Below are 26,664 nucleotides of genomic sequence, written 5' to 3'. Positions count from 1 at the left end.
CTTAGATTCCTAGTAGGAGGGGCTCTCTGTGGGGGCAAGTTAGAAGTTCAGAGATTGAAAATGAGGCCAGAGGCTTCCAAATGCGAACTTGGCGTATTTCATTGACTCTGAAACAAGCACTATTCCTCAGTATGTTTCTGTTGCCTACATGGATGTAAGCATGGGGCATGAGAAAACCATATGGTCCTAAGGGTGGAGGCAACAGGTTAGTTGAGGAGAGGCTGGAGGTAATTCTCTTTTACTCAAACCATTCTCATCTCATCCTCAAACACATTCCTTAGAGAGAAGCTATGTAGTGATATATTGTGTCCCCCAATATATTGTGCACCCTAATAAAGCTTATCTGAGAATCAGAGGAAAAAGCCAGCCACTATATTAAACATAGATGTCAGGCAATGGTAGCATATGCCTTTAATCCTAGCATTTGGGAGGCAGAGATCCATCCAGATCTCTGTGAGTTCAAGGCCACACTGGGAACAGAGCCAAGCATGGTGGCACACACCTTTAATTCCAATTCCTGTTAACCATAAAGGTCTGTACAGACAGACAGGAAGTGACAGAGCTGAGCAAGAAGAGGTAGTGATGCAGCTGGGCAGAGAGAGGAAGTGAGATGGCAAGAACAGAAAGGCAAAGGGGCGGGTGTATACAGGAAGTAGGTTTCTTTGGAAGCTGAGGAGTTGGTGAGGTGAAATTGGCTGTGGATTGTCTTGTTCCTCTCTCTGATCTCTCAGCTTTTCACCCCAATATCTGCCTCCAGGTTTTTGTAAATTAATAAGATCGTTTAGCAATTTGTCTTACAAAACTGTAGTGTTTACTTCACATTCTATGTTGTCTAAGAAGCTCTCCAGGACAACCTCAGTGAAAACATCATTATCTGTCTTCTGTATTAGTCCTTATAGAGCTCTGAAAGTATGAAGCTTTTGTTTACTTGGCTGATTAGTGTTTGGGGTTTAAAAATAAAGTTCCAATAGTGACTGTAATTACAGTAGTGCTACTGAATATTTCAGACCTTATGGGTTTTATTTATTACCTTCAAAGGGGAAAGGACCTAAATATACAACTACTATTCCATGCTGCACACTATGAGAGAATATGGTGGTTATAAAAGGGGAAGAAAGAACCCTTGCTTGAAAGTAGTGTATTTGGAGTATGATAACAGTTTATAAGAGAATATCATCAGCCTTGGGATTTAAATATATAGGAAGCTTTGGGGTCCCAAAGCAAGGATGTCCACTTTCTCTGCAAAGTCACAAAACATTGTCTACAGAAGCCACACATGAGCTGCATGTGGAAGACAATGTGTAGGTGGAGTGTAGCGGCTAGAAGACTGATGCAGGAGAAAAGTACTACTTGCAAGAGACAAAAAGAGAACCTGAGCCATCAGGAAACATCTAGTGTATATAGTTGGAGTGTGTGAAGCCTTAATGTGGGGAATAATCAAATATGAGAGTGAAGATAGCTTCCTGTTCTAATAGCCTATAATTTAGAAAATTGCCAGGCTAGTTTCTTGGCAGTGTGCCCACCATGTGCCCTCACCCCTGTGCCCATCTGCTCCCTTTTAAGGTGGTAGAAGCTGCCATTTTTAATTGATTCCATATTTCAAATATGACATCAGGTCCCTAGGCCTCCTTTTAGGTTTCTTTTTCTAAGGCAAGCCCAGTGTCCAGCCCATTAATGCTGCATTTAAGTCTTTTCAGGAAATATCCATCTCTGGAAGCTTCATATTCTTGGGTCAGGTTGGCACCTGTGTAAGTGCTGGGGGCTGACACTCTCTCTATCCTCCACCTTGGCCCCAATACTGCTAGGCCACAATAATGTGGTAAGATAATACTCCACCCAATCAAACATTCATCAGCGCAGCCTTCTGATAGCTGACAAATTAATTTTGCTTACACAGTACAGTGACATCTTTTACTAATAATTTTCACCCAGACAGGGTTTTGAAGGTCCTACTACTATGTGTTCTTCATAGTTGCTTACATTTTTTCCTTGTCTTGCTTTCACTCATATCCTTCAAATGTGGTCAGGGGGTTGGCATCTGATTCATGATCTCATGTCAGGAAGATGGTGCATGAGTGGAATCTATAATAGCTGACGTTCAACTGTGTCAATCACAGGCCTGGCCCTTGCAGCTAGTGATCATCCATTCTTAACAATGACATGCTGAATTTTGGTGCATTTGAATCCTCATTTTCCTGAGAGTGAGGCTGGAGTTAGGATTTGAATCCACAGATTCTGGCATTTGTACTCTACCTTTCGCCTACCATACCTTACAGCCCACAAAAGGGAATTATTCAACTTGCCTTCCTTTTCCCTCGGACACACATTTACAGTGCTGGGGATGGAATCCAAGGCCTCATGCATGCTAGGCAAGCATATTGCCACCAAGCTGTATTCCCAGCCTTCACTTGGGCTTCTTAGTTTAGGGATCCAAACTCAGGTTCTCATGGTTCCATGGCAGTCACTTTACCCACTGAGCCAACATCTTCCTAGTCCCTCCTTTTTAAACATGTTTTTATCATACATTAACTATATATAATAATGTGTTTCATTGTAACATTTTCATACCTATACATAATCTTTTTTGTATTGCCCTCCTTTTCCCTCGTCCCCTGCAGTCATTCATTCAAAGGAACAAACAAACAAACAAACAAGCAAACAGTGGCTGCGTCACAGTCATATTTTAGGATAAAAGTTGGACATGGGTTGTACATTACATCTAGTGGACAAGCTCATAATTAGCATGTGAAAGGCTGTAGATCTGAGTCACAGAACCATAAAAAGGGGGCTTCTTCAGGCTGGCACTCCCCTGAGTTCCCGTTCATACCTAATTCAAGCCCCAACATTTCCACCTGGTCTGTCCACTCCTTCCTTTGTGTTGCTCCTTTTAGCTGGAAGATCATCTATCTTGTCCTTATCTTTCCCATATCATCCTTAAAAGACATACAGATGTTCACTCTAAATCCCTACCGATCCTATGTCCTGTAAAGGTGAACGACCAAAGTCACTATTTTTAAGGTTCATCTACATCTATCCAGTGAGAAATACTCAGTTTTCCTTGGCAACCTTGCTGACTCTGGTTTTGTGTTCCCTGGCTTCAGGTTAATCAACTATTAAAGTTTTTCAATATACCTGTCTTAATACTCAGCGAAGGGATGATGGCATTAAGGGCATGATTAGCACTTACTGACCAAGTCATTTGAAAATTTTCAGGCAGTTCTCTAATTTATCCTCACCACTTCCCTGTAAGGTAGGAATCCATGGTTTTCCTTTCACAGACAATGAGAGTGGTGGCTAGGAGAAGTGTTAACACTCATTCAAGACACATATTTAGTAAGTGGGAGAGTATAGATTTGAACCCTATGGATGGACTTTTATTCTATATCTCATGTTTTCTTCATTACCCATTCATTTTTAATCCTGGCCACATTTGAGCTTCTCCACGAATTTGATTCTTGATCCTGGCTCAGCAAATGTCAGCTTCACATCTGAAAGTGTGGATTCACTGATAAAGTTCAAATGTGAAGCATTTAAAACAAAGGAAGGTATAAACAGGGCATCACAGGTAGTCGATGACAGAAACAAGTCCAGCTGATGATCAGATGCTCAGGGCATTAGCAGAGATTCCAGAAGTTACCAAGAGTTTCAGTGAACCACAAGGCTGAGCAGCTGCAGACATATTTGCTTTAGATACCCAGAGGGGCCCCCTGAGGAAGAAAGCAAAATAGCAAAGCTTTGCTGGGTATTGAGAGCTGGGCGGGGGATGCACAGGTTGTAATTACTCCTCTCATCTCATAATCTTCCTTCTGAAAACACTACATTCTTCTTCCTCCCATACTCTCACCAGCACTGAAGATGCTGAAGATCCCTTGGCATCTGGAGCTGAGAGCTAGAGTTGGGGATAGAGCTGCCCCACCACAGCCTCTTCCCACCACGTTCTTTTTCATCCAGACAGCCTTGGGAGCTTGCATTCCCCAGAGAAACTTGGCAGTGATCCTTCTAAGCTTTCTTCAAATGGCAACTTGTAGGCTGTGGAAAGTTTGCTCAGCTGCCTCTGCTCTCAGCATCTACACCCAGGGACAATCTCACTACACAGATTGGGTGATATCAGCTTGAAGAGACAAGACTTAGGACACTGACATGATACTAATAGGAGAGCTCATCTCTCATAGCATCAATGGATATTTTTAAGTTGACCCAGAAATGTAAATGTTTAGGGGGTACAGTGCAATACTTTAGCACATGTAAGCACTATATATTTATTAATTCAGGGATGATATTACAGCACATCCCTCACCAAAACTATTTATCATTTCTTTTGATTTGCAAATAGTTAATGTCTTCTTCTTTAATCATTCTGAAAATGTAATAAATTATTGTTAACCATGTCATCACAGTATGTTATAGGATACCAGTGTATAGTCTTCTTCTTTAATGGCACTTTTATATCCAATGAACAATCCTTTTCTATTCTCCTGTCCTCTCTTCCAAGACTCTAGTGCCCAGTATTATGCTTTCTCCCTCAGTGAGATCAATATATTTTAGTTTCTATATGGGTGGGGACAAGTGTGTTTATCTTTTTGTGCCTGACTTATTTTACAAGCTGTAACATTCTGCCAGTTTTAATCACTAGTACTTTCAAAATGATCAACAGATAGTAGATTCTTGAGTTTCTTCAATGAAGAAACTGGGGTCTAACGAAGTAGAGATTCACACAGAGTCATGAAATACTAGTGGAGGACCAGACTTGACCTTATTTTAGTCACTGAGTGATCTTTTTAGCAAATTCTATCCATGTTAATGTGAAATGATTCTTTCTATATGTGTGACACTGAGGGAGTTAAATGACAGAGAACAAGGATACTTGTTCTTACATGACCTATGTATGTTCACATGGTCCTTACATTACAAGGAGTGGACATAGTTCATAAGGTAATATAATTAAAAGCGGCAATACTTTGCAAAGCATTTAGCACAGGGGAGGGCACTTAACAACAGTTCTGTAAATGACTTTCATTATTAGTTGCTATTGTTTTTGCAATATGAGAACACTTCCACATAAGGTCTACATAAATGCAGAGAAAAGTGTCCTGTTCCCTTACTGTGAAGTATGCCATCAACCATAACCCACTAGGGAAGTGTCAGTAGCTTTAGGACTTAGCTTGGGTAACATATTCTAAGCACCTTTCCTCAGCAACATGAATCATTCACAGCTTAGAGTTCTTAGCTATCCCTCATCTGCTTCTTCACAGCATCCAGTAAGACACTATTATAGGACATCCACATTGTATTTCATCTTGTACTTGCCACTAAACTGAGAGATGCCAGTTTGGTTTTATCTATCTCTACATCCCTAGGATGTGAGCATATCACAGAGAAGATAATATCCCAAAATACGCTGACCAGAGGGAAACTAGGAGAAAGAGGAGGAGAGGAAGGAAGAAGAGAAAGGAAAAACACTGTGCAATAGACTGTAAGAATAAAATGACAGTGTTCTTCAAGAATTTAAGTACTTAGTTTATTCTTTCTAGTGGAGAGAAAGTAAGCTCTATATTATTGGTTCCTTTACTTCTATAGTTTTATGCATGAAACTCTATTCCAAGCCCTGTGTTGTCTTTATAAATAGGAAAAGGATAAACAAGTAATAAGAAGAGGCACTACCCTCTCATTGTCATATTCACTCTTAGAGTTGGCAAAGAGGATTCAAAAGCATGAGAGAACTGATGCTTTCTCTAAGCAGAGGGGCCTAACATTGTGTTTAGAAGAGGCAACTGGAGCTTGTGATGGTGGTATAATATATAGGAGGTCTCAAAGAAAGGAGGCAGAGGGTCCAGATCTCACCTCTCCATGTGTTACGTAACCTACTTGCACTCGTTATGTGTTTCGTCCACATTCTAATTCAGTATCCCACTCTCACATCATTTGCAAGCACCAAGCTGCCAATGGTACAATATGAACCTATGGAGACTTGAGCTCCGTCTCCTGGGAGCTCCCAACCTGCTTTCTGTCCTTGCAGTCAAAAGGAAATGAAGCCTGTGTTTAAAACAACAGGATAGAATGATTAATGAGATAAAATGGAATTTTACTATCCTTTGTAACCATCCTCTGTCCCCCAGTTCCTGGGAACATAGTTTTGAACTCAGTCTGTGATCAAAACACAGAAATTAGTCTCTAATTGTGGACGTCAAACACAGTTTTCTCCTTTGCGAGGAAGCAAATTAGGAACAATTCATTCTGGTTGGAAGCCAAGCTAATATCTTAGCGTAGAGTGTCATTAAAACTCTCAATCCCACTGGCTGTTGTGATAGCTATAAAGGCTTGAACATGTTCTGTGGCTTAGAATGGTTTCCCTAGATTTGATCTTCCCTAGGCCCCTTGTCACGTTTAACCTGGGGCTTGGTTACTATTTAAGGAAGAAACGACTTGAAGCATATTTTTCCTTCTACAGTTTTTTGAATTTAGACTTTCTTAATGAAGAGATTTGGAAAAAAATGAGTCTACTCTAGGGGGCATCCACAGCTCCCAGCATCGGTGCCAAGCCATTGCTGAGCAAGTTGCCCATTAAATATAAGAATAAGACAGAGGGGGAAAAAAAGCTTTCACAGTTTATAATTATATTACCAGTTTCATTACAGATCTCATTTTAATTCTGACTGAAACCTAGCCTTGCCTTCTGCCTGCACTTGCTCATGTATAGTTATTAAGTCTGGGTTGGAGTTCAACTTCTTCTTCCTGGTTTCAGCATATTAATATGGTTTATTGGTATTTCATTGCCTCCTCCCCCATGGGCATTCTGAATCTCAGCTCAATTTATATTTCCCCCTCTTTCTGGGTTCTGAGATAAAGCTTGTTTCATTTTGGTGTCAGGGTTGGGGTGTGAGTTTGATGGGAGTTGCTTATCTTTGGGGATGAGTGCAGAAACTGTGGGGAGGGAAGTCAATCACAGGAGGCAGCCTTCGGGTTCTGGCACTATTATTCTTGATGCTGTATCTTCTCAGGGCATCTGGATCTACTTGCCACCCATTGTTTCCTTCATTCTTTGAAAGACAGGGTTTATTACATATTTACCATGTCAGAGTGTCCATTAGGCATTATAATGGATTGGGGATATGAATACCCTGAATCCCTTGCCCTGGAGAAAATTTAACTCTATCCATTATAACCACTTCAATTTTTTTTCCCACTGGGAAAATGTTTCAGGGAAAGGACAACTGTTCTAGGTAACGTCCTAAGTGCTAAACACAGTGTATGAAAAAAAAATATATCATTTGCAACCAAGAAAGAAAGATTGACATTAATCAAATAATTGTGCAATTACAACTAGAAATACCTTTAATAAAGGAAAAAAGTGAGGTTGAAAGAGAGCAATTAGCAAAGGATCTATATAAGATGGGGTGTGGAAGGGGAAGTTAATCACAGTGGAATAAAGGTGAGAAACTGGGAAGAAGTAGAGAGGGCAACACATGCAAAGGCCCTAAGACAGACAATAGGGAGTATTTGAGGATTTGGCCTCAAAGGGTCAGAAAGGACATGTTCAGTCTTGACAATAAAGTACAATGGGAGTCACTGAATGGTTTTATGGGAAAACATAACATAATGAGATTTTTTTCTTAAAATATAATCATTTTAAGTTTCAAAAACTGGAGTGTAGACTCTTGTTTTAATGCCAGAGGAAAAAAAAATTTAGGGTAATGCAGCCATTTCAGTGAAACACAAGCAGCAGTTCGGAGAGAGACTGTGAAGTCTTTTGAAGGCAAAATACAGGTGCATGAAATACTCAAAGATGGTAAGAATATCTTGGGGGTATGTAATGAAGGTGTTATTGAGAAAGAAGAGAAGTCATTCGGGCTTAGAAATAGGAGGAGTTCAAATCATTGAAGTGAGGAGGGTTGCTTCTCACATAGAATAATGAACAGGATAGGGTCTGGAGAGCAGCAGACAGAAACGAAACATTCCACTTGTCTTAACAACATTAAGTCTGTGCAGATGAGTTAAGAATGAAAAAAGCAGGGGCCACATTGTGCATCGCTTCCACCAATTAACCTGCTTCATGATGTTCCTTTGAACATGTGTGATTAACGCTGAACATTTTAAAACAAAGCCTGGGATGAGTCCAGAGAGCAGGGTGCCTGAGGAACTACTTTCTAAAATAAATTGCTTGGCAGATTGTGGCTAAGCAGTCACTTCCAGTGTGGTGTAATTTTCCCTTCTAAGGACTGAAAATATTCCTCCCATGTGTTCAAATCACTGCAAACTAGCTCTGCAGCCACTTATGAACCTCATTCTTCATTAAAGGCACAAAGCCCTGCATTAGCTTACTCTCTTGGGTTGAAAGACAAGAAGTAGGCATGGGAAGCAGATAAATACAGACAGGATTCATTGTAAACAAATATGTGTTCAAAACATCCACTGTGTGGCATATTAATAAACTAGGGCATCCTGATATGGGACATTTATACTTGATTTTCCAGGCTCAGAAAGAACCATCAGAATTTAAATGACTCAGCCATAAAGAACAGAGGAGGCTTGACAACCCTTACTTCAACCAACAAGATGAGGTTAATAGTTTAAATTGACCTGAATAAAAAAACACGTTTTAACAGAAGGATATTTCTATAATAATCATATCTATATGGATTGTAGCTTTATTGATATACTCTCTCTCTCTCTCTCTCTCTCTCTGTGTGTGTGTGTGTGTGTGTGTGTGTGTGTGTGTATGTGTGTGTGTGTGTGTATGTGTGTGTGCATGTGTGCATAGGAGCTAAATTCATGACTTAGGTTAGAAAACTATTGGGATACACTGTTTCCCCGGCTCCAAAACATCAGAGTTTTACATTATTTCTGAGCCTCATTAAAGAATGCATGACAATCATGGATGGAATATTAAAGATGAAACAAACACATTGTAAAAACCTTCAAACATGAACTGTTTGATAATTTAGATTCTGATAAAAATGATTCCCAAGGAAACTGAATATATGCTTAACCCAACTCATGCCTTCTCCTCACTTCTGTGACTTCACAGAATGGGGGTCATCTGTTCTCCCAGGATCTCTGTGATGGGGACTCATTACCTTGCAATGACCCCCTTCTAATATTAAGAAAATACTGTCACAACTACTAGCATTTATATAACTTATTGAGCCATTAGGTCTTAGGTACAGAGCTAACAGCTTTATGAGAATTATTTCATTTATTCTGCACAGTAATTCCATGCGATAAGTATGCTATTATCCCCAATTTATAGATAATGAAATTGAAGCTTAGGAAGTTTAGGAAGTGGGCACAAAGTCACACAGTCAACAGCAAAGGAGGACATTTCCAAACCAAGATTTCACCTTCCACACTCAGAGTTCTAGTTTTACATTCAGAGGTCTCCAAGAAACACAGTTCATCATTGCAGAGGTTTCTTTGCTGAAAACTTGGTGAATGGTAGGATGTGGAACTGTGGTAAAAGCAGAATTAAGCTTACATATTTTCTCCCCTTCCATATGGGTTTTCTTCACTCTAACCCTTATTTTTTCAGGTATGCTAAATGGAGATGATAAATTCTGCCTCACAATTTTAGTCTACAAATTAAATGAAGACATATAAGTAACCACACAATTTTAGTCTACAAATTAAATGAAGACATATAAGTAACCATGTTGTATACAATGAGATATATAACAGATATGCTCAATAGTTTTTGTTTTTCTTTTAAGACACAGCAAATCCTGGACCAGGGAACCTATGCTAGACTGGAACTACCTCACATAATTAATTTAAATAGATTATTAAATAGATTATTCATTCACATGTAGTCTCTTTTACTTGCTTTCCATATTGAGATGTGAAGATAGCCTGTCCTACAAAGGATGTTTCTAGGGATGTGTAAACTAACATCTCAGCTAAGATTGGCTTTTACTATTTGTCGAGTATGTTTAGCAGTACTGATGAAGCCTAAACCTCTGTTATTAAAGAAAATACATCAATCACCTTAGTGGTAAAAACAAACAAACAAACAAACAAAAAACCACGCATTGTATTCAGTGCTGTGAGAAACCACTGGAGGTATGATATCAGACAGACCCATCCATGGGACACTAATAAATATAGGGCAAACAAAATAGCTTCATGAAGACTCCAAGGGACCTCAAGGGGTGACTAAATGTGTTGCATGGAAAGAAATTCAGACTTATAGAGATCCTGGCATATAGTATGGTTTGGAAAGAAAGTCTCCCACAAAGACTCATGTGTTGCATGTCTAGTCCCAAAATGGTACATGTAATCATTAAGAGGAAAGTGGATAATGAAAGTTCTCATGGAATCAAATGATGCATAACTGCAATATAACTTAGTGGCATTATTGGGAGGTCAGGTATAGTTGGAGGAAATAGGTCACTAGGTAGAAAGTGTACCTTTCAAGGATGCATATTACCCCTTCTACTCTGTTTGCTTCCCAGTTGACCCAAGATGAGCAGTTTGGCCTATCATGGCTTTTTTCCATGATGTTATAGTTTTGCTAGAGGCAAGAAGCAATAAAGATAGGTGTTCATGAATGGAAATTCTGAAACTATGAGCCACAACAGGATCTTTGATTCTTTAAAGTTGTTTACCTGAGGCACTGGTTATGATCATGGAAAACTAATATATAGCATATCTCTCAAGTTCCATCGAGGAACTACTTAGTCCTCACAAATACTAATACTAGGCTCTGGGGGATATAAGACATGTGCAGATGACTTAAATAGCAGCTAGAGAAAAAATGCTAAATTCGGTAAGCTTATGTGCAGATTTGTTACATTGCTTCAGTGTGTGCTTAGCTGACAAAAGCCACTCGTGGCCTTGATGGAGTCCAGGAGGAGGGGGAGGAAAGGGTAAGAGTTGTCAAAGGCTTGGATAGCAACTGTGTCACTATCGATTGCTTTTGCCAGCTGGGCTCTGGACAAGTGCTATGTCGTTTTGACCTTTTCCCCATAATAGGCAGTAAGCATCAAGTATAACTATAAAGTAACACAAGGTCAGAATTCATTTTCTTCTGAAGACAGGACACATTACTCAGCCCCATCTAATATTTCAGTCCTATGGACAGCTCAATGCATAAGATAGGCTGAGAGCTTTCCCTACTGAGAAAGGGCCAACACCTTGGCAGTTTGGAGTCCTGGGGGACAGTGAAAAAGGATGAAAGCTGCTATAGCAATATGGTCCTTAGGAGATCTGGTTTTAACTGGAGTTCCTTAGAACTGACATGAGCTGCTCTCCTGACAAGCCTCATTGTGATTTTTCCACCAACCTATCCAGTCATTTTAAGGAAACTCCATATAATCTAATTGTATAAATACATGTAAAATACCATTGAACTGTTCACCCTCAGTCTGCACTTATGTAGTTAAGTTAGATCATCATTCATTTATGGTTGTCAGTGCAAAATGATGACAGTGGTCCATGAAAATAGGCACTACCATTGCTTCTTACATCCTTCTGCTATGTAACAGCCTGCTTTCTCTAGGAACTAGAGCCAGTGCCCTGCCCACTATCAAATAAATGTGATCTTTTCTAAATTCTTCTCTACTCCACAGAAGACCGGCTTTATCAATGAGTTCCTCTTCCTTCTGTTTCAGTTGTGGATAGTAAGGACCTTGTTGGAATATTATCAAAGAGATAAGATGAACAACACATGCAGAGTTTCTGAGATGGGAGGACTTGGGTCTGAACTGGGGAACTGGACACACAGCCAATCTCTTGACATTAAGTACTATCTGAACTTAGTATTCCCATGGACTTAGAGAAGATAGATGACCATGTGTGTTTCTTTCTTGAATTGGAAAAGTCACTTCCATCTGATGGGGGTTTATGTCCAAGTTTCTGAATTATCTTTAATTTTTTCTATGGGAGGCAATGTTGTATTTTGATCCCCAAAATTCTCTACATCATTTTAGGTACCTATAGAAATGATAAGATAAAAGCAAGATTATTGAATCTAATCTGACAAGAAGATACAGAAATAATAAGTTAAAAGGTAGAATATCTACTTTTGAAAGGCAACTATTTGTTTTAAATATTTTACATTGGATTGGATTTTGGTATATTGTATACAACTTTGTACTGGACTCACCAAAATAGGATAAATAATGAAATTATTTTTTGGTCTGAATTTGTCAAGTGTTAATGGACTGGACGTTGTTTATATATATATATATATATATATATATATATATATATATATATATATATATATATATATATATATAATGGAGTTTCTTGTTTGAATCTGTCACATTTTAATGGACTAGACATTGTTAATGTAATTCTTGACTGTATATATTGTATATACTTATTGTATATACTTTTTCTTACACTAGTTATAATTTTTTATTTTAAACAAAAAAAGGGAAATGAGGTTAATATATTGTGCACCCCAAAAACTTATCTGGGAGTCAGAAAACAGAACAGTTACTATATTAAACATAGAGGTTAGGCAGTGGTAGTACATGCCTTTAATCCTAGCATTCCCGAGGCTGAGATCTATCCTGATCTCTGTGAGTTCAAGGCCACACGGAAAACAGCCAGGCATGGTGACACATAACTTTAATTCTAGCACTTGAGATCTCCTGTCTTGCTTAGGAAAGACACATGCATTTAAACCCAGGAAGTGATGGCAGGAAGCAGAAAGGTATATAAGGCATGAGGACCAAGAACTAGAGGCTTTTTAGGCTGTTTACACTTTCAGGCTTTTAGCAGCAGTTCAGCTGAGATCCATTTGGATGAGGACTCAGAGGCTTCCAGTTTGAGGAAACTGGATTGGCTGAGAAGTTGGCAAGGTGAAGTTAGCTGTGGTTTGTTCTGCTTCTCTGATATTCCAGCATTCACCCCAATATCTGGCTCCCGAGATTTTTTTATTAATAAGACCATTTAAGATTCATCTTACAGGTGCCCCTATTATTTTTCTATTCTCCAGGTACATGCTGTCTGAAAATTTGCTAACCATTTAGAAGAAATAGGCATCATCCTCACAGTACACCTATGAGTCAGACAGAGCTATCACCCCAATTTTGTACATACAAATACCCAGCCAAAGAAGGTAGAAGTAGAGAAGAAAACAAAAATTTGAATTAAGGCTTGCATCACTTCTAGCCCTGTGTTCTTAGCCATTGAACTGTTTTACCCCACTGTTGAGCAAGTTAGCTTCCAGTGATCAACATTTCTACATGTGTACAAATAAATAACTAAAGCTTGGGTATCTCTATCTCTTAAAATATAACAGCTAGTGACTAGTGACTGGTGAGTGATAATAAGTGTGTGTAGGGAGGGTGGACAGGCCATTCACAGTGGTATGAATTTTCACTGTGGCTGTGATGTAGTTCATGTTTGTCATCACTATCCTCCCATCTTAATTTTGCAGCCACACATGGACTCTGGCAATTCATCTAGCCCTGAGCTCCATGACCAAATTGCTCATATTTTCTTATAAATTCTGTTTCTTCTATCTTCCTCTCTCTGTCCAGCTGTCTGTCTGTCTCTCCTCCTCCCTGTCTCGTACACACACACACACACACACACACACACACACACACACACACACATACATACAGACATATACACACAGACATACACACACACACTGTCTTATATGTACATATGATTCATTAGGGATAAAAATTCTGACACTCAAAATGTGTACAGTCACAGTCACAGGTTTATACTATCTTTAAAATAATTTTGTTGTATGTATGTTAAAAGGATGAAATATTAGGTTTATTTACAGATAGGGGAGAGTTAATGGGGCACATTCCATGTCCTGCATAATTATTAGCTACGAATGACTCTAGACAAAGAGAAACAATGTCTTCAGTTTGTCTTCAGTTGTATATACAGTGATGAGCCCACGAAGCTCCAGTGGATAGTTGATAACTGTAAGCCCATGGTCACAAAAATATCCTTGGTTGAACTCAGTGGGTCACAAAACAAAAAGACATGACTGTGAGAGAAGAACCTGAAGGGAGAATGGGGGCTGTCAGGGGTGGGAAGTGAGAGTAAATAGGATACATCTTAGATGTGTATGAAGGTGTCAAAGAACATATTTTAACTATTAAGGACTAAAATGCAAATTAAGTTACATACTCATGAACACCTTTTTAAAAGTAACCATGCCAAGCTTTAGCACAGCTGTGATAGTAAGGTGAAAAGAAAGGTTTGGGGAGCACTGGAAGAAACAAACTACATGGGCATTTTTAGAGGACACTTGAGCAATAGACATTAAGCATCTTAATCAGTTCCTTGGAAACATTTTGCTAATGACCATGGTGACTACAGTGTCTCATTAATTCAATTTAATTGGGTGAAGAATAAATGGTAGAATTTTGCAAGATACTTGTAAAGCACAGTAATAGGGAACAAGATATGAATATTCCCCAGACCATTCAAAAATTGTAGTAAAACTCATACATTTTTTGTCATATGCTTTTAATTACCTAATACCCTTTGGGGGGCATTTTTAATTTGAAACAGGATTGAGAAGCTTGATCAAACTGTTAGAATTTTCTGAAGGAGCCCATTCCTTCTTCACTCATTTTTGAAATATTCCTTTAGCTAACAAACCTTATCCTTATACATATAGTAAAGGAACTCTGTAATTTAATTCCTATAATCAGGATTTAAAGTAAGTGCTTCTTCTAGAGCTATGGGATGCCCCTTTGTTCCTGTGCTGTGTATTAAAGAATTCCAAAGTTGTGCCATGCATGGTGATACTAACCACTGGGGCATAAAGTGACAAGTAGTTATGGGTTATTTTTGATGTTGGGTTCTTACCATCTGCAATGAAGTGCTCAGGCACATGCAAAGTCACCTTCACAGTAAGTGGACAGGACATCTGGTTGCCACACACCATGGCCAAGACACAAGAACTCACAGCAATCAGTGTCAAGGCTGTCTTGTTCACTGGGCTTTTCAATAAACCTGGAAAACAAATACACAAAGTTATAACTCCATTGGGTGAGGATATGGGGATGGTGTGGAGGTAGGGGATCCTATAGTTCTCTAGTGTGGATATTAACCAAAAGGAAAAGGGAGGGAGTGAAGAAGTAAAGGAAGGGTGAAGGGAAGGAGGGGATGAGAGAACAAGAAAGAAAAGAGACATGAAATTGGGGTGGGGCTATGTTGTGGAGTATTTGAGAAGATTTGGAGGGAAGAATTGGGGGTGGACATTTGTACAAATGCACTAAATTCTCAAAATCAAAGAGAAATTAATAAATAAAATATAAAATTACATTTATGGCAGAGATCTGTAGACAAATCATATTTTCCAACCTCTCATTGAGTTTTGATTTAAATATTTGAAAATAGGCTTGCTGTTTCTTTTGGTAAAAAATAAAGAAACCAGCTCCTAAAAGTTGGCAATCCTACCATTCCAATTTAGATGGACATTCTTGATAATAACAGTATAGTATTAAACTCCCTTTAGAAAGTAAATGAAAAGACATTTTGTGGTTGCATTTACTGATAGGTAACAGAACAAGTGTGTTATTTGAGGTAAGACTATTCTGGATTCAAAGTCAAGGTTTATTCCTTCTTATGTCTTGGATTTCGAATGTTACCTGAAGGCCTATGTACTGGAAGCTTTACTTCGCAGTACACCCAGGTTCCAAACTGGGACTTCTAAAGAATGATGGGATTATAAGGAATTTATCCTCATCAATTAGTAAATGCATTCATTCATGAGTTCATGGTTGGAGGAAATGCCAGGGTGGAGGTGAGAACCTAGGTAGAGGAAGTAGATCACGAGTTGGGACATGTCCTGCAAGGGTTTTTCTTGTCTGTGATCCTTTCTTCCCCACTATACTGTTCTCTTTTTGATTCCCAGCCACAATGAGATCCATAAACAATGGAGCCAGAGGAATATCAACCAAGCCTCCATCCTTTAAGTGCATTGTCTTGTGTATTTTTCCAGACTGATGTAAAGTTGATTAATATATCCCCCACTGGCTGTGTGAATTGTTTCATTCTCTAAACCTCTATTCACTAGGGTCCTGGATAGTTTTTGTCAACTTACCACAATCTAGACTTGGTAAGAGGGACCCTCAGTTGAAAAATTTCCTCCATCAGATCATTGCTTAGACATTCTATAGAGACATTTTCTTGGTTGTTTTTTAATAGAGAAAGGTCTAGCTCACTGTGAGCAGTGCCACATATGGGCAGGTAATCGTAGTCTGAGACTGTATGAAGAAGACAGGTGAGCAAGCTGGAGGAAGCAAGCCAGTAAACAGTATCCCTCTGTGTTCTTGGTTTCAGTTCCAGCCTCCAGATTCATGCTTTGAGTTCTTCTTCCCCTGACTTTCCTTAATGATGGATTATAGCCTATAAACTGAAATAAACTGTTTCCTCCCCAAGTTGTTTTGGTCATGGTTTTATCACACCAACAGAAAGTAACTAGAATAATGGTCATACATGCTGAGGCTAATATTAAATACCTCACAGGATTGCCATGATGATTACATGATGATGCATATATAAGACCTGCCACATAGAAATATTTAATCGCCAGAAACTGTTTATCGTAAGTCAATTTCACCGGCATGGACTGAACACTTAATTTGTGAAACTCGAATGTCACAGAATAAGAATAGCTCCTGCCTATGATTTTGGATATGGCCCAGACAGGAAATTGCCTGCTTTGAGCACAAAGACCTGAATTTAATCTCCAGAACAGTTTTTAAAAGACAGCATGGTGGTTTACAATTGTGATCTCAGGACTGGGAAGAACAAGAGAAGCAGATTCCTGGGGCTCACTGGTCAGCAAGCTTAGCTTACAAGGCAAGTTCTAGATTCTAGAACAATGAGAGACCATATCTCCAAAATTAAGGTTGACAGCCCCTGAGAAACAACTGTGGTTGACTTCTGGCCTTCATATGTATGAATATACGAGTATATGCGCATCCAGAGACAAGTCACCTGCACACATAGGAACATATACTTACAATCTTCATCCTAGATTATCCACTACTCCTCAAGAGTTTACTTACAGGTTAGGAGAAAAACTCAAGACTTGTCCTCCCCTCATTACATTCCTAGGAAAACTGTGTTAGACCCTAGACAGGAGGGCAGAGCATGTGAAGGAGGAGTCTGCATGGGTAAATTAGAGTAATTTTGTGGACTGTAGAATATATAGATTATATCTGCATGGCCAGGAGTGCTCTGAGGCCAGTAAACAGAGACTCAAGACCCCTCTGATGCATATTCTTTGAGCTTTTTTCTTTGTATCTACTTTCAAGGTTTAGATCATTGACTTTAACACACTATATTTTTCAAATTTTCTTTACCTCTTCATTTGGGAGATTGCACAGATGCCTGAGACCATCCACAAGAATGCCAAATACAACCCATTAAAATCAACATATTTTCCCAAAATCCCCTCCTGTTCTAGACTGTTTCAATATTGAAAGTATTACCATTTATACTAGACATGAAACAAGGATGACTTGTCTGCTACTCACATCACCAGGGAGGCTACCTGGAAAACAGAACCCCAAGAAAGACACAGGGATCGCCCAATGACAGAGAAATGGAATGAGATCTACATGAACAGCCTGGACATGAGTGGGGGTAATGAAAGGCGAAGGTTGAGGGAAAGAGAGCTTGGGGGAGCGGGAGATCCCAGCTGGATCAACAACAGAGAGGGAGAACAAGGAATAGGAGACCATGGTAAATGAAGACCACATGAGAATAGGAAGAAGCAAAGTGCTAGAGAGGCCCACAGAAATCCACAAAGATACCCACACAACAGACTGCTGGCAATGGTCGAGATACAGCCCGAACTGACCTACTCTGGTGATGGGATGGCCAAACACCCTAATTGTTGTGCTAGAAACCTCATCCAACTACTGAGGGATCTGGATGCAGAGATCCATGACTAGGCCCTGGGTGGATCTCTGGGAGTCCAATTAGCGAGAATGAGGAGGGTTTATATGAGCGAGAATTGTTGAGACCAAGGTTGGATAAAGCACAGGGACAAATAGCCAAATGAATGGAAACACATGAACTATGAACCAATGGCTGAGGGGTCCCCACTGGATCAGGCCCTCCGAATGGGTGAGACAGTTGATTGGCTTGATCTGTTTGGGAGGCATCCAGGCAGTGGGACCAGATCTTGTGCTCATTGCATGAGTTGGCTGTTTGAAACCTGGGGCCTATGCAGGATTGTTTGGCTCGGCCTGGGAGGAGGGGACTAGACCTACCTGGACTGAGTCTACCAGGTTGACCTCAGTCTGTGGGGAAGGCTTTGCCCTGGAGGAGATGGGAATGGGGGGGGGGGGGGGTTGGGGGGAAGGTGAGGGGGACGGGAGGGGGGAGAACAAGGGAATCCGTGGCTGATATGTAGAACTGAATTGTATTTTAAAATAAATTTTAAAAAAAGTATTACCATTTAAATGATTATATATTTAAATGTCATTTTTTGGGCTTTATCTTCTCTCTTTACAGAAACAAAACAGTCATGTAGCCCTCACTGATTTTAAAGTTGGAAAATATTTCAATAAGTTATTAACAACTGTATAATGACACAGATTTTAATACAGTTTCACATATTAGTCTTATTGACCAGAGAAATACATTGGGGAAAGATCTGAAGTCCTGTTAGACTAAATTTGTTTCAAGGGAATGCTTTAATGGATTGGACAAGGATGACACTATGGACTGGACTGTGTCCTGAAAATTCATATAAGGAAAAATAATCTGAAATGTGACTTTCTCTGGAATGAATGTTTTAAGTTTAGATGTAGGAAACTAGTTTAAATGAATTCATAATGAGGGGCAATTCTTATAGTCTGCTTTTCTGTTGCTGAGACAAAACATTAAACAAAGCCAATTTTTGATAGGCAAGGGTTTAAACTAGCTTATGATTCCTGATCATAGTCCATAACTGAGGAAAGTCAGCAGCCCATTTTTTTCTATGAAGTTGGTATTTTCAGCCATCCTTCCTCCTCATTCCTTCTGCTGCCTGTTTGTAGGATGAGAAAGGTGTTGGCATATACGCCAGCTCACTCCTTGCTGAAACCCCTGGAGCTATTTTATAGCATCTGCTCACCATATGTGGTCCACATTCATCAACATGGCATCCACAGCATTTCAAAGACCCCCACATTCAGATCTCATGTGCTTTCTACTACCTGGCCCAGGTGCTAATGGTGCTGAATTGCTGAAAAACTCTCACTGTAAGCAACATCATCATGGTTTCCATGTTGTGTGCTGTTTTCTTCAGATATAATTACACTTGTTCCCTTATCCTTATCCCTTCCCATCCTTGTTTTCAGATTCACAGTAAATGAGATTTTCTCATGTTCTCCTCAGATAAGCACACTCAATGCTTCCCCCAATAACTTGTTAAAAGGCTCACATTTTTGAATACTTGGTCCTCAGTTGATAAACTGTTTGGAAAAGATTAGGATGTTTGGCCTTGTTGGGGGAGGTGTGTCATTGGGGTAGGCTTTAAGACTTCAATAATAAGTATACACTGGACTAGAGTCTAGTATACACACAACAAACTCCTTCAACATCATTCAAGTGCCTAACACAGTGTCTGAAACATGGTAGCACTTCAATACATACATAATCACTTCCAAAAGCAAAGTAATATTGTCAACCAGAATAATATGGGCACTGACCATTCAAAGAGAATGTCAACTAGCATAGCCATCCCATTGGGGTCCAGCATAACAAGGGCCCTCATGACATCCCACTTTGGGATTTTATGGATATCTATTTTCTATTAATATTCTATTAATAAAACAGTGAGTTTCTTAAGGGAGAAATCACATATCCTGCATCTGTGTGTCTTTCATTCACAGCTCATGCCTGGGATTTAGAAGTTGCTTAGGTTAAGAAAAGGATCTTTGTCTTTCTTCCAACTCCTAAGACAATGTGTCACACAGAAGGAGGTATTCACAGATTTTTAGTTGTTACAATTGTAGGACAAAAGGTAAGTGAAAGAATAAATTAAATTATAGTTGGTTCTGGTGTCAAGAGATGGGATATTCCTAAAACTTAAAATTACCGCAGGGTAAAAAGAAAGAACAAATTTTATTTCTTATCTGAGTGTTCCAAATGTTCAAAGTACTTATTTTAGTAACTCTACAGCATGTATAAGCTAACACCAATGTTCTCTAAGAGAGAGAAGGTACATGAAGGGCTAGAGTTGTGGATTGAGCTCACCTTAAACAGCTACCATAACATCTATCTTTCAGTATTTCACACATAACAGTGGTGATAGTTTCTATTCGAGAGTCTATGGAATCTATTGTTGGATGAGAGGCATGGAAGGAAACGTCTAGTATGAAAAAGTTCTTAGATGAATAGAGTCTGATGATGGGATGCAAGCAGTGTTTGGAGCTGATGGCTTGGGAGAGAATGTCAGTGGGGGTCTGAATGCAAATGGCCCCTATAGGCTCATATGTTTGTATACTTGGTCTTGGTAGAACTGTTTGGGAAAGATTAGGAGATGTGGTCTTGTCAGTGGAGGTGTGGACTGAGGGATGGGGTTTCAAAAGACTTGTGTCATTCCCAGTTAGCTCACTTTCCCTTATGTTTGTTCCTTAAGATGTGAGCTACTATTCCAGTGTCATCTCTGCCTGCCTGCTTACAGGCATGATGGCCATGGATTCTAATCTTCTGAAAATGTAAACCCGCAATTTAAGTGCTTTTCAAAGATAAGTTGCTTTGGTCACAATATTTTATAACAGCAATAGAAAAGAAACTAAGATGACATCCCATCCTGTGAGTTATGTAAACAAAACCTTGACCTCTGAGAAAGCATTCTGTTTTACTAGTTCATGCAGCAGTAGATATGGATGGGACAAAGGATTTGTTTTTCACTATCAGGAATTCTACCTGGGCACACAAAGCTGACTCCAAGGTGAGGAAGATGCCCAAGGTCCAGGACAGAGATTGCTCACACTCTTTCAATGAGCCATCATTGAACTAATCTTATCCCCCAGGTCATGGAATTCTTCACTATATTCCAGGGTCTTTAGGGCTCATTATGGAAAGAGGAGTTGCATTAGTTTATTGGCTGGCCTTTTCTAAGAAGCAGTGATAAAATGGCCTATACATTAAGAGTGTTGAGAGAACTAATGCAGCAGCTATAATAAAATGCTTTACACTTACAATGATGCACAGTAGGCCCTTAACAAAACAACAATTTCTGAGTCAGATGCATACATTTGTCTGCCATGGTTTCGATACTTATTTACCTCTGTGTCCAACACATTCTCAGAATATATTAAGAATTGGTTGGTTCTTTGTAGAAACAGAAGACAAGGAATAGACATTGAAGGGAGATTTATACAATGAAGGACAAAGTAGTAGAAAGAATGTGATTGAACAGCATCCTTGGGCAACCATTTACTAAGAAAAATGTGTGAATCACCATAGTTGTCCCTAAAGATCAAGAGGAAGGAAGGACATAGATAGGTCAAGTTGCACTATGGCCAGATGATGATGAAGCAGCCACTAGGGTTTGGGGAGTTGCCATGGAAACAGAAACTTCACAGTAGGACAGAAGTAAAGGTGACTTCTTAAGATTTTTTTGGCCAAAGGAACTGATAATAAACACATTAGGGTAAGTTGTTTAGAAAGCAGCAAGCTAAAACTATCTATCTCACAGTAGTCCCCATGCAAGCTATTATATTGCTCCAGCACGAAACAGAGGTAGGATCTAAAAATCTCCAGTTCTTGAGTGATTACTATTACTTGAACACTGTAACAACTTTTTTATTCACGTACATTCCATCAGTCCTTCCATTTATCCATCCATCCATCCAACCAACCAACCATCCATCCATCCATCCATCCATCCATCCATTCATTTGTTTATCCATCCATCTATCCATTTGCTCATCCATTCATCTATCTAATGTAGTTATATTGAACCTCAAGTACTATTCAAGGCATGAAGTAGCTGACAGTGAACAAAACAACCAATGTTGTTGAAGTTTACAAGTAAGAGGAAGAATTACCTCATTTAATTTACAAAGCAGGTTGTTGCTACCATCTCTAATTTCCTGTGAGGTGCATAGAAATATAATTACTTGCCCAAGATCACTCAGTTCCTGGGTTGAAGACTAGACAGAACCACTCCTGTTGGAAAAAAGGCTCTTATCTCCCACTCCAATATGGCATGAAGATCATTACCTCATCATGGAATAAAATGGATCAGGAAGTTACCGGAAACATGCATGGCTTTGGGAGATGGACATTTACATGTTTAAGTCTTGTCCTAACCACAAAAATATCTGTGTGACATTTGTAACTGATTCAACCACAGCAAGTTAAAAAAAATTAAAACAAAACTTTGCATCTCACAAATGGAGACATGGAGACAGTGATCAGCTTTCACAACCAACATGAGGCCAAAATAAGATAAATGTAACTAGAACCAAACTTCAATGAATGATATTTCCAAGCCCTATTATGAGTACCTGCGGATGTCTAATACCATAGTTTTTGGCTCATATCACCATTTGCAGTCACCTTACTGATCACCAACAGGGGAAGGTGCTAAGTGGCAGGAATGGGATTCCACTGGGGCATATTGACTGTTGCAGCAGAAAGCAAGTAATCCAATTTCCCTTTCATTTCTCCTCCCTAATACCGCCAACCCTCTCTCATGGCTGATGAGAGTGGAATAAATGCATTGCTTGAGAAATTCAACCAGAAATGCCATGGCATTGTTGATTCACACACTGCCTATAATTGGGGGTTTGATTGATTCTTAGTTTGGAAATGCCAAGTTGAAAGAAGAAAAAATCAAATTTAAGTTAAATTCAGAGTTAAATCAATCACATTTTACAATGGAGAAAATAGATGTTACCTTATCAGACCTCTGTGCATGGAATACTTAAAGTTGCTATATTCTCATTGGTTCCTTCTTCCTCATATCCCTGAAAGATGGATGCTTAGGTCAAATGTAGGGGGTCAATTTATTTAAGTGGTAAATGGCATATTACACTGGGGGGAAGGACAGGAGTATTAAAAATGAAGGACATTAGATGGAGGAGTCTTGGAGTTAGAAATATCATGAAGATGGCAAGAAAGAAACTGGCATTTCATTGTAAACATGAAAGTTTAAATTCAAACTTTCAAATGTAATAATTGACTTTTGACAAGGTATATAACTTTTTTTCTTTTTATTTTTTGTATGTGTTTGTGTCTGTGTCAGTGTAACCATGCAAGTGTCCACAGAGGCCAGGAGAGGGTTCTGGACTCCCCCGATGCTTGAGTCACCTGATATGGATGGCAGGAAGCCAACTTAGGTTCTCTGGAAGCAAAGTAAGTGCTCTTAAGCACATAGCCATGTTTCCAGCCACACAAAATTCTAAGTTCCTCACTTTTTAAATTTTATTTTATAATTTGATTTAATTTTACATATCAGCCATGGATTCCCCTGTCCTCCCTCCTCACGCCCTCCCCTGCCCTCCCCCCACCCCAACCCCCATTCCCTTCTCTTCCAGGGCAAGGACTCCCCTGGGGATTCAGCTCAACCTGGTAGATTCAGTCCAGGCAGGTCCAGTCCCCTCCTCCCAGGCTGAGCAAAATGTCCCTGCATAGGCCCCAGGTTCCAAACAGCCAGCTCATGCACTAAGGACAGGTCCCAGTCCCACTGCCTGGGTGCCTCCCAAACAGTTCAAGCTAATCAACTGTCTCACTTATCCAGAGGGCCTGATCCAGTTGGGGGCTCCTCAGCTATTGGTTCACAGTTCATGTGTTTCCACTAGTTTGGCTATTCATCCCTGTGCTTTTTCCAATCTTGGTCTCAACAATTCTCACTCATACAAACCCTCCTCTTTCTCACCGATTGGACTCCTGGAGCTCCACCTGGGGCCTGGCTGTGGATCTCTGCATCCATTTCCATCAGTCATTGGATGAGATTTCTAGCACAACAGTTAGGGTGTTTGGCCATCCTATCACCAGAGTAGGTCATTTCGGGCTTTCTCTTGACCGTTGCCAGTAGTCTATTGTGGGGGTATCTTTGTGGATTTCTGGGGACCTCTCTAGCACTTTGCTTCTTCCTGCTCCCATGGGGTCTTCATTTATCATGGTCTCTTTTTCCTTGTTCTCCCTCTCTGTTCTTGATCCAGCTGGGATCTCCCGCTTCCCTAAGCTCTCTTTCCCTCGACCCTTGCCCTTCATTAACCACCCCCCACACACATTTAGTTTGCTCATGTAGATCTTATCCATTTCTCTGTCATTGGATGATCCCTGTGTCTTTCTTGGGGTCCTGTTTTCTAGGTAGCCTCCCTGGAGTTGTGAGTAGCAGTCTAGTCATCTTTGTTTTACATCTAGTATCCTCCTATGAGTGAGTACATACCATGTTTGTCTTTCTGAGTCTGGGTTACCTCACTTAGGATGTTTTTTTCTAGATCTATCCATTTGCCTGCAAACCTCATGATGTCATTGTTTTTCTCTGCTGAGTAGTACTCCATTGTATATATATGTACCACATTTCATTTATCCATTCTTAAATTAAAGGGCATCTAGGTTGTTTCCAGATTCTAGTTATTACAAACAATGCTGCTATGAACATAGCTGAGCATGTGCCCTTGTGGTATGATTGAGCATTCCTTGGGTATATGCCCAAGAGTGGTATAGCTGGGTCTTGGGGGAGATTGATTTCCAATTTTCTAAGAAAGCACCTTATTGATTTCCAAAGTGGCTGTACAAGCTTGCATTCCCACCAACAGTGAAGGAGAGTTCCCCTTGCTCCACATCCTCTCTAGCATAAGCTGTCTTCAATGTTTTTGACCTTAGCCATTCTGATGGGTGTAAGGTGGTATCTCAGAGTCATTTTGATTTGCATTTCCCTGATGATTAGCGATGTTGAGCAATTCCTTAAATGTCTTTCAGCCATTTGATCTTCCTCTGTTGAGAATTCTCTATTTAGCTCTATAGTCCATTTCTTAATTGGACTGTTAGGCATTTTGATGTCTAATTTCTTGAGTTCTTTATATATTCTGGGTATCAGGCCTCTGTCAGATGTGGGGTTGGTGAAGGTCTTTTCCCATTCTGTGTGGAAAATGTTAGTAATATCTCTAATTGGGAGAGAAGCTATGGGAATTAAATGGGACAGCACACTGACAATACCAAGTACAATGCCTGGCAAACACCTTGGGCTCTGTGAGCTCTCATTGGCTTTCCCTTTATCTTACCTCCTTAAGTCCTTACAGCCCTACAGGGGCAACAACAGGATAAGTGGTCCTTTGGCCTATGTACCAATTCTTGGTTTTGTACTTGGCTTCTGATCTCTGTGAACAAATCTTATCATATGAGATGTGATGTCTTTACTTGAGAATTCATTAATTTAGTAAGCAGTTATTATTATTATTATCTATGTGTACACACATGCGCATGTACATATATATGGTGGTAAGACAAACTTCGGGTGGAACTTCAGTGTGGTGATACTTTATTTGTGCTGAAATGTGATATTTTACTTGTATGTTAATACATAAAGTTTGCCTGTAGATCAGAGGTCAGCGAGCCATAAATAGAAGTCAGGTGGTAGTAGCCCATGCCCTTAATCCCAATCACATGACAGACAGAGTCTCTGTGTGGTTAAGGACATGACCAAGCATGGTTATATGAGCCTTTAATCCCAGTACCAACCATAGAGACCTGGAGGTCTGTAGAAACAGGCAGTGATGAGGAAGTCATGTGGCTGGTCTTAGAGCCAATGAGAAGGCAGAACAGGAGGGTAATAAAAGCTCAGTTGAGACAGGAAGAAATTCTCTCTCTGTGGAAGCTACTGCTGGTGGCAAGCTAAGGCTAGTCATGGTTATTGCTCTGATCTCTTTGGCTATTACCTCTGTATTTGGCTCTGTGTTTCTTATTTAATAAGACTGTTTAGAAATTCATCTATACTTCAGGAGCTGTCTATTATTATTATTATTGTTGTTGTTGTTGTTGGTTTGGTTTCATTGTGTATCCCTGGCTGTCCTGGAACTTTCTCTATAGATCAGACTGGCCTCAAACTCAGATCCTCTTGTCCCTGCCTCCCAAGTGCTGAGATTAAAGGCATGTGCCCACCACCACCCAGCTCCACCCTCTTGTTAAAGACAGGGTCTCTTACCATCCTGGGATTGCTAATTCAGCTATGTTGCCTTGACAACCAGTCCCTCTCCCCAGCTTTTTAACATGTACTCTAGGGACTGAACTAAGGTCCTCAGGCTAGCAAGGCAAGCAATTTACCCATAAAGCTAGCCCCATTAAATAGTTACTTAATGTGCATCTAGTTTGTGCTATGCCTCAAACTGCATACCCTTTTAAGTTTTCCTGTGCCTATAACAAGCTTGAACATAGTATGTACTCGATAAATGTCCTACTAAATAGGACATTTGAGCACAAACGAATGTTTAAATGCTGTTTCCTCTACCACCAAGAGATGTCAGCATCAGAGTATTGTTGCATTTACCCTAGCCAAATGTAATCACTTAGTATCTCTGGTAAATGCTGGGTTCTATCTGGTCAGAAATCATTCCAAAAGCCTGTGTTGAGGCTCCAATCTGCCTGCAGATCAGGGGTGACTAGTGCACATCATGGGAAGACCTCATTAACCTCACAGTGTTCCCCACGGCATTCCTGTAGCACCTGAGCTCCTGAGATTCTGTGTCAATCTGCTATATTTCTGGAAACTGAAAT

General features: G+C 39.8%; 1 protein-coding gene across 5 annotated transcripts in view; it reads right to left on the bottom strand.

Annotated features, from left to right (window-relative positions):
• Positions 1-26,664, bottom strand: part of Astn2 (astrotactin 2) — a 947,200-nt gene that overhangs the window by 570,633 nt on the left and 349,903 nt on the right. For all 5 annotated transcript variants that reach the window (XM_052714946.1, XM_052714945.1, XM_052714947.1 and 2 more), the window contains one exon: positions 14,791-14,937. In XM_052714946.1, coding sequence (XP_052570906.1) covers positions 14,791-14,937 — 147 coding nt within the window. The remainder of the gene's footprint in view (positions 1-14,790; positions 14,938-26,664) is intronic.

This window comes from Peromyscus californicus, unplaced genomic scaffold (assembly GCF_007827085.1).
Source record: "Peromyscus californicus insignis strain IS unplaced genomic scaffold, ASM782708v3 Scaffold_5__1_contigs__length_169319896, whole genome shotgun sequence".
Taxonomy (NCBI): Eukaryota; Metazoa; Chordata; class Mammalia; order Rodentia; family Cricetidae; genus Peromyscus; species Peromyscus californicus.
This window is presented reverse-complemented; position numbering and strand designations above follow the sequence as displayed.